General features: G+C 37.9%; 1 protein-coding gene across 1 annotated transcript in view; it reads left to right on the forward strand.

The window, feature by feature from the left end:
* The window catches only part of zpld1a (zona pellucida-like domain containing 1a), a 28,344-nt gene extending 13,393 nt beyond the window's left edge, over positions 1-14,951 (forward strand). Inside the window, exons 6-11 of the mRNA XM_033978401.2 lie at positions 1,296-1,393; positions 5,301-5,381; positions 6,192-6,363; positions 9,730-9,832; positions 12,043-12,072; positions 14,769-14,951. Of these exons, the coding sequence (XP_033834292.1) occupies positions 1,296-1,393; positions 5,301-5,381; positions 6,192-6,363; positions 9,730-9,832; positions 12,043-12,072; positions 14,769-14,944 (660 nt within the window). The 3' untranslated portion in view covers positions 14,945-14,951. The remainder of the gene's footprint in view (positions 1-1,295; positions 1,394-5,300; positions 5,382-6,191; positions 6,364-9,729; positions 9,833-12,042; positions 12,073-14,768) is intronic.
* The last annotated feature ends 330 nt before the right edge of the window (positions 14,952-15,281 follow it).

The raw sequence follows: 15,281 nt of genomic DNA on the forward strand, positions 1-15,281 counted from the left end.
TTTTGATAAAGTATCAACATTATAACGTGGCTTAAAGCTCACAAGTGTCAGTTTTGTGTAATGTAGGACCTTTAAAATGACCTCAAAAAAGAGTCTAGTGTAATCTCCCAAGCAAGGCTGTAGTGATATTTTTTCCCTTTTATGCTTAATTTTATGGTGTATTCATGTTTTTAGCGATAGTTGAACCTCAACCAAGACATTTACAGACACATATATGAACACATTTTTAACGCACTGTTAAAACCACAGTAGGTAGCTTTTTGGCCAAACATCACTACCGGTACATGTTTTTACTGCACTGAAAAACTTGCATACTTAACTGTGAGTGGGCTTACCTCATACAGTATGGTATCTGTCTCCATCATTGACTTTATAAAGAAGTGGACTAAGTGAGTGTGACGTCACCCATGGGGTTCGGCTCCAGCCAAATGAAGCTCATTGAGGCTGGTGCAGTTATAGGGGCCAATTTGGAGCAAATGCAAATGCCCCTTCCCACCTGCAACACTGGTTTAGCAGTGGTCCTTAGCAAAACTGTCAGTCAAACCTGTTGCTAACACTAGCAGAAAGACGGTGCTGATTTGTCTGTTATGTTTATATTTTGATTTATGGACAAAATAGCAAAATAAAAATACCAGGATCATGTAGAGCGGGTTAATACAAACATTTTTAAACCAAAATGATGAGTCTGACAGCAGCAGTTACAGAGAGAGGGGCCACTAATTTTCAAAAGTGAATTGGAGTCGATGGAATGCAGCAGCTAGCGGGTTAAATATGTCCATTTATATTTACAGTCTGTGGTCTCCATGGAGAATGTTCCACAGTATGGTTTTAACTTTCTATTTCTATGGAATCATACAGGTCATGTGCCACCTCTAGATAGTTACACACTGTACCTTAACGTGTGAATATATAATTCTTGAGATTATGCAAAAAATGTTGAGATATTCATTTTTGTCAGTATCGCTTCCACCCCTTCATGGGACCCATTCAGTTGCAGAGGAAGCTTCATATCATTTTCACCTTTTTAGATTTGTATTGCTGCAATTACCCCACGCGATGATCTGTGTAGGAGACAAGAGAGACACCGAGAGCCTCAGAAGTCTTACAAATCACCTGTAATCTGCTAATTAGAGCAGATTATCCTCAATTCACCCCCAATTCATGTCACGAGCTGGATCTCTCTTGTCAAGTTGATCCTGATATGAATAATAAGTGGGATTCTATGGGTGCCAGATGATGAAATTATCCTCCAAATTGGGTGATAGAGAAATGAATTGTCTATTTTGTGCTTCCAGGACTCATCATACGTACAGCAGCTGGCAATCCCCATGGCCGGGCTCACTCTGAAGACCAGGGTTTTTGCAGCGGTCAAAGCCACCAATCTGGACAGAAGGTATTGTATCAACTTCAATGAGATAGAGATCAAATTCACTTTTTTCTTTTTTTTTAAATTTGATATCTATCAGCGGCATAGCAGGCTACCAAATCCCTTTATTCACCAGCTAATCTCCTCTGTCCTGGGTTTAATACAGACCATGTCACAGAATTGAAACATTAGTCTACGGTTGAAATGAAAGGTAAAAGTATGAGAGGGGAGACGCCCACCTGGAGCATGGGGAACAATGGTTGTGAAATGGCATGCTGCTCTAACACAGTGAAGAAAAGAAAAAAAAGAAAAATACGAAGGGGCTGTGCGAATGACGTGTTCTAATAGTGTAACATTTGAACCAAAGCAATGGCTGTGTCTGAATGTACACATTATTCCCTACAGGGGGCACTATTTAGGAGTCATTTTTAGTAATGTTCAAATGGCCAGTTGGTGAAAAAGTAGGGGACTCAAAATTTCCTACAATGCACTGTGAAAAGTAATGGACACCGGTAATCAGTAGACCGAACAATATAGACCATAATGCATTGCAAGAGCGGACAGAGCGGCTCTTTAACTCGCACAAAACGACAGAATGAAGCAGATAGAAGCGCTGGTTTATCGCACTGTTGATCCTGATTATGAATAAAACGCTCTAAATAAACCGTTGCTGTGTAAAGTTGCCTTAGCCGCTTTAGCTCGAGCTGTGAAAAGAGCCATAATTTCCACACCTCAGACACAAATTTTCAAATCTAGTTTGTTTATATAAGATCCAGCTTGACAAACACTTGTATGATTATTATTAGTCCATAAAGACTTGTGTCAGTCTGATCTGATCATTTTTATGACAGAAATTAAGTTTAATCAGAGTTTAGCCGACTTTTTTTCACTTACATAAGTTACAAGACCCAAATGTAGTGAGCTGTGTCTGAATCTCTCGATGAATGAGGCGCCATAGAGAGGTGTGGGGCTGTGAGGTGAATGAGAGGTTAGGGGCTGGGGGGGACACACGGACGTAGCCAAAGAGAACTAATCCATTAGTTACAGAAGATTTTAAGATATTGTAATGTAAAATTGCAGTTAAAAAAGTACGATATGGAAGCATTTGCTGATTAAAGCTGCACTCTGTATCTTTTTTCTGGTGAGATTTTCATGAGGATGTAAAGGCTTTCCCTGGAATGTTCCAAAATATGGCATTAAATATCTATCTATCTCCATGGAGACAAGCAGGCATTGGTGGAAGAAGCACTGAATAGTGTGAAAGGACAAATATACAGAGCATAGAGCAAAAAACATACTCAAGTAAAAATAAAAATATCACATAAAAAAACAAAAAATTACCTAAGTAAAAGTATTAAAGTACATAAGTAAATAAAAATGTGCTTAGGGAGTAAAAAGTAAGTATGTAAGTAAGTAAGGATTTTGCGTAGAATTTGAGATCTAATAAAGGTTCAAATGTAGGAGCCAAGTTACTGGTCTGTTCTGTGGAGAGGTGACCCTGCTTACAGTAAAAACATAAGTTTTTAAGGTCTTTCTTTTAGCAATCAAAGCACTTGTAATTAAAAAAGCATAAACAAGTTTAATGTGGAACAATCCAGGCAAAGCAATAATATCACCATGGAGACGAGCATATAATGTTCCTTTAATGCACCTTTAAAGCCCAATAAACAGAAATGTAGAGACGGTTTCAGTGGTAGCCATCTGGATAAAACAAACAGACAGACAAACAATAGGCCTGTTATTCAATACAAGCATTTTAATATGAAAGAGGGAATCTATATTAATTCAAATCTGCAGCACACATCATTGAAAACACAGTAACACATCTTATACAACATTATCAATAGGACCACAGAGAAGGAAGTCATACTTTTATTAACATTTATTATGAACTCAATATAAGATTATAAGATTATAGCTAAAATATAAATCAGACAATGGAGCTTTAAACTATAGCATTAAATTGAATGTGAAAGCATGTGGTAACTTCTAATTAGCCAAACAGGTGTGCAGTTGTTAAATGAACTTACATCTTGCTGTTGTTGTTTTACTGTGCACATATGGCAAGAGGCTCATGATGTTAGCCTGTCAAAATGCCTCAGACTTGTTCATTACAGTGGTTTGAATCGCAATTATCTTCACAGAGCGCATCTCAGAATGTATGGTAAAAGCATTATAATTGTATCTTCAAAGATGGCCAACATCTGGTATTTTCAGCCCATTATGGCAAATCCAGACTGATATCTCTCTATGTTTTAAACAGACAGATATCAGTCTGGTCCCTGCTTCCTCCATCGCGTCTCGAGCCAGAACCAAACACAATCGTCCATTCAGATTTGTTTATTTCAGTGACGCATGTGAAACGAAGGAGCTCATTGGTCATCTATCATTTGCAAACAAAATCATACTTAATTTTATTTTAATATTACTTTTTATTATTTTAATTATTTTAATTGATTTTTTTTTCAGATCAAGGTTTAGTTTGTTTTTTATACCTGACAGTTTGGACTGCTCAATAATGGTAAATGGTCTGTGGGAGCTGGAATCGTACCGCCAACTTGTAGGTCAGTGGATTTGACCGTTCTGCCAGTGATGTTTATGTCGAGACTGTGATTTGAACCACCAACTTTCAGATCAGTGGACAAACACTCAACAACTGTGACGTGTCCGGTCAGCTGATTGTTTTTGGTGCTGCCTTCTTACCATAGACTGTATAAAGAAGTGGACTACGGGAGTGTGACCCATAGCGTTCGGCTCCAGTCAAATGAAGCTCACTGAGGCTAGCAGTTATAGGGGTGAATTTGGAGCCAAGTTCCACATTTGAAATTCTTACCACAAGTATCATAGCAACAAAAGAGTCAATCCAGAACGAGACTGTTGGAAGTAACGCCCCTTCCTGTCTGCACTGCTGGTTTAGCAGGGAACAACACTGTCAGTCAAACCTGTTGCAAATGCTAGTGGGAGCAACCTTGGGGAAAGAAGGCACCTGATTTGTCTGTTATTAATGTTCATATCTTTATTCACTGACAAAATAGTGAAATAAAAACACCAGGATCACGTAAAGCGGGTTAATACAAACATTTTAAGACCAAAATCACAAGCCTGACAGCAGCATTTATAAAGAGAGGGGTGACCACAGCCGGAGTCGATGGAGCCAGAAGCGCACCCATGATCACTGTATCTATCATAGCTGGCAGGTTAGCTATGTCCATTTATGTATACAGTATATGCTTCGGGATAGTAACCCAAATGTGTGAAAGTAAAAAGGCTCCCTTGTCCCGCTTGAACGGTCGAAACTGTTAGGGATGAAAACAAACTAAACTTTGGTCTGAAAAAATTATCTATAAAAAGAAATCCTCATTGGACAAAATCAAACTTCTCTCATCTCAGTGGGCTTGTCACAATGGCACATTTTGAAACACAATCTGTTACTATAGAGATATATTGCGGTAATGATAATATTCAAAGTATTTTATATCAAACTATTTTTATAACAGCTCAAATCTTACACACATTATAACAAAAATAACAAAAATCTTCAGAATTTTGCAAAGAAAATATGATGTTTTTTCCTTTCTTTTTTCCTTGTAAGCCAGAGTTTGTTTGTTTTTTATTATTATTATTATTATTGGCTAATCCACCTGTCAATCAAACTCAGGGAGACTGGAGACTACACTCACATCTACATAAAGTATTGGAAAAGTGTGTATTCTGGATCCCAGGCACACACTTACTACATGCAGCATCATTTCGGTGTTTTGGAAAGTTGTTTGAAAGAGTTGTGAATTTGCTTTGACCTTTCACTAGAGGAGAGTTAAACTGAAGCAAAAACAGCCCTAGGGAGGAAATACATTTGAATAACTAAAGTTGTAGAACTGAGAATGAATATTTCAGAGCTGTTGGTACAAAACACAAAGCTTTTTATGTGAAACAGATGGCACGTTTTAATGGACTACTGTTACACCACCCCCTCTGGAAACCCCAACGACGACCTCCGCTACGACCTTTTCTTCAGGTAATGCATTACCCTTCCCAATTATGATAATGTTTTAAGTGCATAGAACAGGTTAGACTGCTCCTTTCACTAAAACATGGTCAACAAAATACAGCCAAAATCTTGGCTTGTTTTTTACGTTTAAACTATAATTGGAGTTATGACTATACACTGTATAAAGAAATGGACTAAGTGAGTGTCACATCACACATAGCATTTGGTTCCAGCCTAATGAAGCTCATTGAGGCTGCAGTTATAGGGGAAAATTTGGAACTTATTGGTCAATTATGAATGTTCATAGCTTAATTTACGGACACAAGGGCGAAATAAAAACACCAGGATCATGTAGAGTGGATATGAACATTTTAAGACCAAAATGTCGAGCCTGACAGCAGTAGTTACAGAGAGAGTGGCAACAGTTTTCAATAGAAAGTGAATTGGAGCAATGGAGTAGGAAACACGCCTATGATCACTTCCTATTTGGAACACGGGGGGGTAGCAGGTTAGCTACGCCCATTTATACATACAGTTTATGGTTATAACTGATAAAAATATGTGACATATTTTGTGCCATGAAGATTTAAACTGTCAGAAAATGTCTTTATTTCACATAAATTATGTTGTAGCGTTGAGAAGAAAAGTGCAAAAATACAGGGAGTAGCACTGAATGTCATCAACTTTGTTTCCCCACAAACTGCCACTTAACTGATGTAAAACCGTGATGAATATTCCCAACATGTCCAATCCCACTAAACCAAGTAATAATTGGAAAAAACATGAAAACCTCTCATCTGCACTTTAAGTCATTATTTCCTTCTTCTGTTGCACCAGCTGTGATAAGGACCCTCAGACCGCTATCCTGGAAAATGGGAAGAGCCAGATGGGGCGATTTTCCTTTGAAGTGTTCCGCTTCGTAAAACACAAGAACCAAAAGATGTCTACGGTATTCCTGCACTGTGTCACCAAGCTGTGCCGCTCTGATGACTGCCCCATGCTCATGCCAGTAAGGCCAATATATATCACTTATACTTATGCACACATGCAGAAATCAGGGAAGAAAAAGTTTATTTAGGGCAGTGTTTGTCAAATAGTGGAGATTTTTTCAGGTGGCCTTGGACAGCTCTTCAGTTTGTGGATTTGCCTTATTATCCAAGTTCATTTCATCCACTTTTTTCCTCCTTTGGATAATAGGCATTGTGCAGAGCAGCATGCTACTTAGCTCACTGTGTCTCAATGCTGTCACTTTTATTAAAATGGGAAAACATAAAATAAACAACCTATTAAAATTCAAATTAATTAAAAATAAAGGCTACGCAATTATGTCTAATGTGGAATACTTCAGTTTGTGGTGTTGTTTTAATATTTATTCTGCCTCAAACTTAGCATTAGCATTAGCATTTAGACACAAACCTCTATCTTTCTAAACACAGAAGTGTCCTCTGGTGAAGTATTGTGTTTATTTGTGTAGTGTTTAACATGTTGTCAGTGACATTCACCTGCAGCTCTCTGTCCACTGTCTGATCTTTAAATATTTATTCATTTTAGCGTGACTCAAAAAACTTTATAGAGATAAAACTGGACAGGAAGTGAAAAAAAGAAGGAAGAAAAAATGGGTTGGCCATCACGGTCTGTTAGAAGACAACAGCACTGTATGAAATGTATCTATAAGGAACTACTTCAAAAACTGCCAGAATACACCAACTGCATGTTATTCATTGATACTGGAACATTTAATATCAGATCACATGACTGCATAAAGCTAAGGACTAGCCACACCAAAACTGAGACGGGAAAGAGGCTTTTAACTGTTTTTCTTCACAAAAATGGAATACACATCAAGGTTGAGCAAAACTGGATACTTTGGTGCCACAATCGCAATTTAATAATCTGGTAACGAACTTTTATACACACACACCTGCTCCTGTTTCTAAAGTTTTATATGGACTTGTTTGTTTCATTTGTTTTTCTGCTTGTATTGTATTTTAAACAAGGCGCCCATGAAAAAGACAGTGCTCTCACTGGATTCCATTGTATAAATAAAGATAAAGAAAAGAAGTAGTGACACTAACAGTGAGGTTGCCAGGTGCTACTGTGCACAGAGCCTATTTCTTGTTTAGAGCTAGAGTGGAAATGGTGTAGTCCACTTTTTTATGTTTATTAAGGGAATAACCGCAAGAGAAAGATATAGCAACCAAAGCTATCAAAGCACACTTGCACATTCACTACATCAAAGCCTGGACTAAACCAGAACTAAACCCAAAACTAAACCTAGACCAGAACTGAACAAGGAATAGAACAGGAACAAACCAAGTCCACATCAGGACTAAAATGGGCTTAATTTAGGAGCAAGTGTGAACACACCCTAAGGCAGAGGTTAGTAGTGGACAAAATTCAAAGTAGAAGTACAGTCACATGGCTAAATATCCCCTTGAATACATGTAAAAGTACCACAGCCAAAATTATATGTGTAAGATACCATTCAGAATACTGGTTAGTTAATATTACAAGTAACTTTTTCATGCAATTTTGATAGCATTTTAGATTAGTCTATTATCCAAAACTTGAACTTAGCAGGAGCAAAGACAGACAGAGGTACTTGTGCTCTATTCACTAATTAAAATTACATGGCTAGAAATTAGCCTAATTAAAAAAAATTTACAAGTGCACATTCAAAATCTACTCAAAAGGTGCAAGTACCCCCAAAAATCGAATCAATTATGGTAATGATTTTGTAATTAAAGCACCCATATTGCTGTTTTCTGATCTTCTGTTATGTTTCCTCATTACAAATGTACTTTGAGTTGTGTTTTGTTTCATTCACACATGTTTAACACACAAACCCTGTATATTTAGGCTGAGTTCTTCTCTCAAACAGAAAACACTCTGTTCCACCTTGTGATGTCATGTGGTAACACAGGAAGTGCTCCACTGTGTTTTTAAACTCCATACACCTTCACTAGAATCAATTGTGTCATTTCAGTGCTGGAATTGCCAATTTCTATTAAACATAAGGTAAAAGGTACAATGTAGCTGGTAACTTGAAAACTACCACTACATGACATCACAAGGTGGAACAGAGCATTTTGAGCTTTGGAGATGTGGACAGACTAATAATAAAGGATTACTCAAACATGTGTGAATGAAACAAAACACAACTCCAGGTATGTTTTTGAGGAGGTAACAACATTATAACATGGCTTAAAGCTCACAAGAGTCAATTTTGTGTAATATTAGACCTTTAAATGTTCTACCTCTGCAGGCCAGTCCAGTTTAATTCACACCATCATAGCACTATAGCCAAACAAACAGTAACAATATACTGTGATTTTTCATGTTCAAATGATTTCAAATATACCTCTATATCTTGGTTTCCATGTCACTTTTCTCTCCCCCCTGTATATATGGTTTTCAGCTTTAGACACGTAACATAACTGTAAGATCACAGATGGCATCTATTTATGAGCAAGACCTTTAATGATGAGCAGATCTAGGTACATATTTATTTCTATACTCAATTAAATAAAGCATTCATGTGTGGAACTGAAAAGTTAAATAGATTTATCAGTTGTTGCTAATTCCTTTGTATTGAGAGAGGCTAAGTTACTGCCCAACATCCCTCTCCCATTTCCAACAGGGCTTCACTGTTGCCTAATTGACCACACATTTGGGCATATGGGGATATATAAATTATGACCAGGTTATAGACTGCGTGTATAAATGGACATAGCTAACCTGCTAGCTGTCGCGTTTCGAATAGGAAGTGAGCATGAGCGCACTTCCAGCTCCATTGGCTCCAATTCACTTTACATTGAAAAACTATGTTAGCATTGGAACATAAACTCTTTCTAAACACAGAAGAGCTCTCTGTCCACTGCCTGATCTTTAAATATTTATTCATTTTAGCGTGACAAAAAAAAAAAAAAAACTTAAACTGAAGAGGAAGTAGTGACGCTAACAGTGCCAGTGCCAGTTGCTATAATGCACCATTGAGCCTATTCTTGCTATAATGAGCCTATTGATAATGCACAAACAGTTTAGGAATAAAATCTCTTTTCATGCTTTATTAAGGCTAACTAAGGTACAGTTATTATAAAGTGTAACCAAATCATCAGTGACAGCTATGAGTAATGATATCACACGTACTCATAGATATACATAAACCAAATACAGCCTTTCACTTCAAATCCAACAATATGTTCTTTATCAGATTTCCAAATGTCACGCTGCTTTGTAATGTGGAGGAGTATATTTTTCTTGACATAAAATGACAAATTACATAGCCCATGAATACCTTATCTCAAGTAAAAAATGGAACACAGGAAAGAACTGCTTTGACTACTAACCCTATCTGCTTTACAATTTGTCGTAGATTTGTGGCAGTCGGAAAAAACGAGATCTCTCCGAAGGGAAAGATTCAAACCCAGCATCTGGAAACGCTGTTCTGACGGCTGGGCCTATCATCACCCGGAGTGGTATGGTTTGATAACAATCCTCTATCTCACACTGCTCCTTACAGTCTATTTTCACTGCTCCAACCAACTGCTATACCTCTCCATCCGAATCGAGATGTCTTTTTCATTCACTCTCAACTATAATACTTGAGGTGCAGTACTAGAGACTCCAAGGTAAAAACATCCGCGCTCATAGCTGTATTTTGTTATAAATGTTTATATTTCAGGCTGTATTATCCAGATGTATTGATTACAGTCTTCTTAAACACTTGGAAGACACAAAAATTGCACTTCTCCATCCCAAGATATTTTTAGTATTGCTTAATCTCAAATTTACCAATGCAAACAAGTGGACTGAAAAATAAAGGTGCATTATGTAACTTTTCTGCCTGTCTCCATGGAGTTATTATGGCTGTGCTTGGAATGGTCCACAGTGTGGCATTAAACTTCATATATCTCCATGGAGACGAGATAGTGAGACCACCAGGTCAAGTTACAGGTCAGCTCTTTGGAGAAGTGACTTTGTTCAAAGTAAAAATACATGTTCTGCAGTGCATTTTTGAGCAATAAAAACACCTGTGAGTGAATAAATACAAAACATGTTAAATGCCATACTCTGGAACATTCCAGGTAAAGTAATGACATGAACGCTGACAGAAAAGTTACATAGTGTCCCTTTAAAGGGCCCATATTAGGCTACTTTTTGGTCTATATTATAATGTTATAATGTTGTTTCCTCATCACAAACATGTGTTGTTTCATTCACACATGTTTAACACACAAACTCTGCATATTTAGCCTGAGTTCTCCTCTCAAACTGAAAACAGTCTGTTCCAACTTGTGATGTCATGTAGTAATACAGGAAGTGCTCCATTGTATTTTTAAACTTCATATGCCTTCATTTGGATGATTCCAGCCCTGGAATTGCTAATTTGCTCCACTGAACAAAAAGTAAAAGGTAGCTGTTAACTTCAAAAGTACAACTTCACGACAAGGTGGAACAGAGCAGAAAAATAAAGTGTTACTCAAACATGTGCAAATGAAACACAACAGGTATGTTCCAGGTATGTTTTTAAAGAGATAACACCATCATAACATGGCTTAAAGCTCACAAGAGTCAATTTTGTGTAATAAATATAAGAGAGCTGTAATTTAGGACCTTTAAGCTTATTAAATTAAGCACTTTAGCACATCACTAACGTGTTGCATTGGATTGACTTGTTGCATTGGGAATGATGTAGGATCAATTTATATAACTGGTGACCAAAAAGTATGCAAACATACTAATCCAAAATCTATAGAAATTGGTACCACTTTGACTTTAAAATAAGTTCACTGTAATTAGTCTGTTTTATTAAAGCAGATATATTGTATTTGTGTCTGCTGTGTAGCTATAATCTACGACACCCGTGGATCATTATGTTATAATTTGCACATTTTAAATTGTAATATTCACCAAAGATAACTTAATAAAAGAAACAAGTCCACTGACTGTCCACTGCATAAGAGGCAGATTTTTTTTACGCTGCCAAATCCTCCATGTACAGTGGGTGTGGACCATGGCGGTGAAAATGGGTTTTGATCGGCAATATGGCGTCTTGTAAATAGGAGATTAAAGATTGCTCAAACATGCACAAATCATTCCAAATACAACTTCAACAGGGTAAATGAGAAGAAAACTATATCATGGTTAAAAGCTGTGAAAAGAAGATTTTAATTAAGTTTGTTAAGGTTAGGGGTTAGGGTATTAATTTGGTAGTTACTAAGCAACAGTTTATCATTTATGAATTGAGTCTTTGTTCATGTTTTATTATAGTGTTATTCTAAACATTTACTGTACAAAACAATACTACAATACTAGCTCACACCTTAGAAATCTACCCTTGCTTCTACGCAAGACGTTACATATCCTTCCATTATGTTGATGTTAATTCAAAACAACCCAGTTCAGTTCATGACATAGTGTGCTGTACTTTTGTTTAGAGAGGGGCTGTGTTCTCTGATCTTTCAAACAGTGCCCTGATTTCTGCCTACCACTGCCTTTAACGGACTTGAGATACGATCCAGGCTTTCTGAAGATGACAGTTATCTAAGCCGACCCAGTTTGTGTGAAAAGTCCCTGAAGCTACACTAGTGATTTATGTTCATGATTCAGAAATTAGCCGACCACTGTTGTCTCCTGGAAACGCACTTCACTTGTCCCTGAATGTCCTTTTTGTGCTGTTTTGCAGAAGAAACTCCAACTAACAACTCGCAATGGGGTAAGACTTTCCATTAGGCTATATATAGTACTATTATACCTATTACACCTTTAAATGCACTGCACCTGATTCTGACTGCTTTATAAGCGTGTAAAACAGAACAAGTTCATTTTAAAGCCATAGTATGTAACTTTTTGCTTAGAGAATCCCTATCGTGTTTGTGTCTGCTGTATAGTTATAATCTACGACACCCATGGATTATTATGTTGTAATTAGCATATTTCCAATTGCAACATTCATCTAAAATGACTTAATAAAAGAAACAAGTGCGCTGGCGTCCACGTTAGAAAACTGCGGCGCCCAATGGGAGCTGACGTCACCATAAACGTAATCACAACAAAGAGCTCTGGAGCTGTCACAGTAGCGAGCAGTGGATTTTTTTTCATCTGTACCAAAATAACTACGCAGCGCTTCAGAATCCTTCACAATCGTTGATCAAGAAAGTAAAATTGGAGAACGAATTAAGTAGGAAAGAGTGGGTGTGAACCGGTGGTGACAGGGACTGAACAGCAAAATGGCGTCTTGGGGAAGCATTTATAACGTGATTAAAAGCTCTGAAAAGTCGGTCTTGTAGAATAGGTCTACATGGATAATGTTCCATGTAAAGTGTGGCTTTAATTTCCTATTTCCATGGAATCATGCAGTTGACTTTCCACCTTCAGAAAGTTACATATTATGACTTTAAATGTTTTGCGGTGGTCCAAAGTTATTCCTCACTTACCTTAGGCATTCAGCGTATCCTTATTTTTCACAGTGATGAGTTTATAAGCGCTTTTCAAAACTTTCGGAGACCACAGCGGAGTTCAGCTGTCACACTAATAATAACAACAACTAGCACGCTAACCGCACACTTCCTGATTCTCAGACATGAAAACGCTTCGTAATTAGATCCAGACGGTACACAGCTGACTGATTTTCTCCTCAAGAGCCGCTTATGCAATATATCTGTGCGAGACAAGTTACGTTCAAACACATGGGGGAAAAATGGGATACAGGCCCTTTAATGATATAATGATGTCATTTATTTAAAGAGCTCAATCTTTTAAAACTCTCCAGAAAACCCGTTATGCGCCTTATGCCTGGCAGGTGCATTAATGGGGCCCCGTATTCATTATAACTGCTCCTCGGCGAGTTATTTTCGACGAGACTATTTAAATTGACTATTGAAAATGCACTCCAATTGTTGCTATAGCGCAGGTGGGAGAAGGCGATTCAAAGCAATTAGGAAGCATACAGAAGCTATCCTTTCAAAACAAGGCTAAAAGTGCACGGGTTGTTCCGAGCTGGAGGCGCCTATTCTCGTTTATTTGACTTAAATATCAGGTCAGGAAATAGTGTGTCTGCTTTTTCACTAGATGGATTTCTTACTTCCATTGATTTTGAATGTCATAGCAGTTTGACTCCTGCTGTTCAAACCCTGAATCGTTCGGAGCTATCAAATGTCATTGTAGCCGGGCAGGAAATATCTTACTGTGACATTGAAAGTTGGGTAATTCTGGGATAGAATGAGAAAAAAAAAACTATTACATGAAATTGTTTGCAGAGGTGTACCAAATCTGTAAATCTTTGTTGTTTATGTACAGAGACACACAGGGGCGTCACACTGGGGGGGTGGGGGGGTGGGGGGTAAAGGGGACTGTTTACCTAGGGGCCAGAGCACAGAGGGGCCCCTCACACAATCTATAATGGGCGTTTTTCATTCGACGACGTGTAGTGTGGGCCCACCGTGATGATTTGTACCCAGGGCCCAGAATTTGGCTCTACAGCCCTGGAGACACATTTGGAGTGCATGAGCTTACGTTAGCCAACTGTGTGTGTGAGAGCTGAGACAGAAGAGATTCTAGTTTTATTTGATACAACTATTGATACAAGTTAAACTACAATCCACATATCCACTAGGAAGGATAGAGAGATCACAGTAATCTGCTTTTTCATTTTTAATGTTATTCACTTATTTGACCAATTAAACTCTTATCTGTAACATGTCAATTTGTAAAACCTCATTTCATTTTTGAATTTAAAACTATATTGTGTAACTTTGCTGATAGAAGGTATGCCACCAGTTTTTTGTATTGTTGTTGTTTTACCTGGAAAGTTCCACAGTATGACATTTAAGTTATCTATCTCCATGGCGACAAGCAGGTTGCAGTAGCAGGTTAAGTTACACATTCGGTATTTATGAGCAGTAAAATCAAGCAAAATTACAGCAGAACTAAATAACATTTTACCTCATTAAACGCCTTTGTATTCTTATTTTTGGGTTGTTTGAAGTGTCTGTCGTCTCTCTGGGCGGAAAACCAGCCATGTAATATGGTGGAACTGACACGAAGAAAATTATCCTGGGAAACCCTGGCTCTCTTTTTAAATATCTGGCAACGTTATATGTTTTTATGGTTTATACTGCCTTATTTCAATAAAAAGAAAACAGAAGAAACTGTGGGGAGCAGGCTCGTCGACAGAAAATTTGGGTCCCAGGGCACGAAGCCTCACATGGGCCCCCCTCTAATATAAATTAATTGACTCCTCCGGTGCGGAGCTGAAAGTTACTTAGTTCAGCTTTAAATAGATACAGGTCGATATGTTTAATGTCCTACACTGAAGAACATTCCAGGCAAAACAATAACATCTTTTTGAAGACCAAAACTCCCACACAGTGCAGTTTTAACACCACATTTCGCCTGTGTTTATTCTCCCAGGTCATCTGAAGACCTCCACATTTCCAGTGAACTCAGTGACCAGTGCTCTGATCTCCGGTGTGGTCATTCTGGGGGTCATGAGCGCATGTCTCTTCATCCTCTCCCTCACTCTCCTCAGACGCAAAAGTCTTCCTCCCAGCAGCCTCAGCGGAGCTCATAATCCAGTTTTCAGCTAGAACCGAGTCAATGTGCTGAAACACCTGACCACTAGGGGGACCACCTCAGACTGTAGGAAAAGAGGAAAGCTGTTGAATGTAGCAAGGTGGATTTTGTAAATTTTAACTCATAGATAATAATTATAATAGCGCCATATGACTTAGCAGTGCTGTCAAATTCATTGCATTCGAATCTATATCATAGTTTGAATGTCATTAGCAAATTGCAAAGGCTGACATTTTAAAGTACCATAATTTCCTCCACATTCAACAAAATACCCTGTTTTATTCTACATAAAAAATGCTAACCCTGTACTTTAGACCTGCTTGTGATTAGATATTGTTATCAAATCTATAG

The sequence above is a fragment of the Periophthalmus magnuspinnatus genome, chromosome 14, assembly GCF_009829125.3.
Source record: "Periophthalmus magnuspinnatus isolate fPerMag1 chromosome 14, fPerMag1.2.pri, whole genome shotgun sequence".
NCBI lineage: Eukaryota > Metazoa > Chordata > Actinopteri > Gobiiformes > Gobiidae > Periophthalmus > Periophthalmus magnuspinnatus.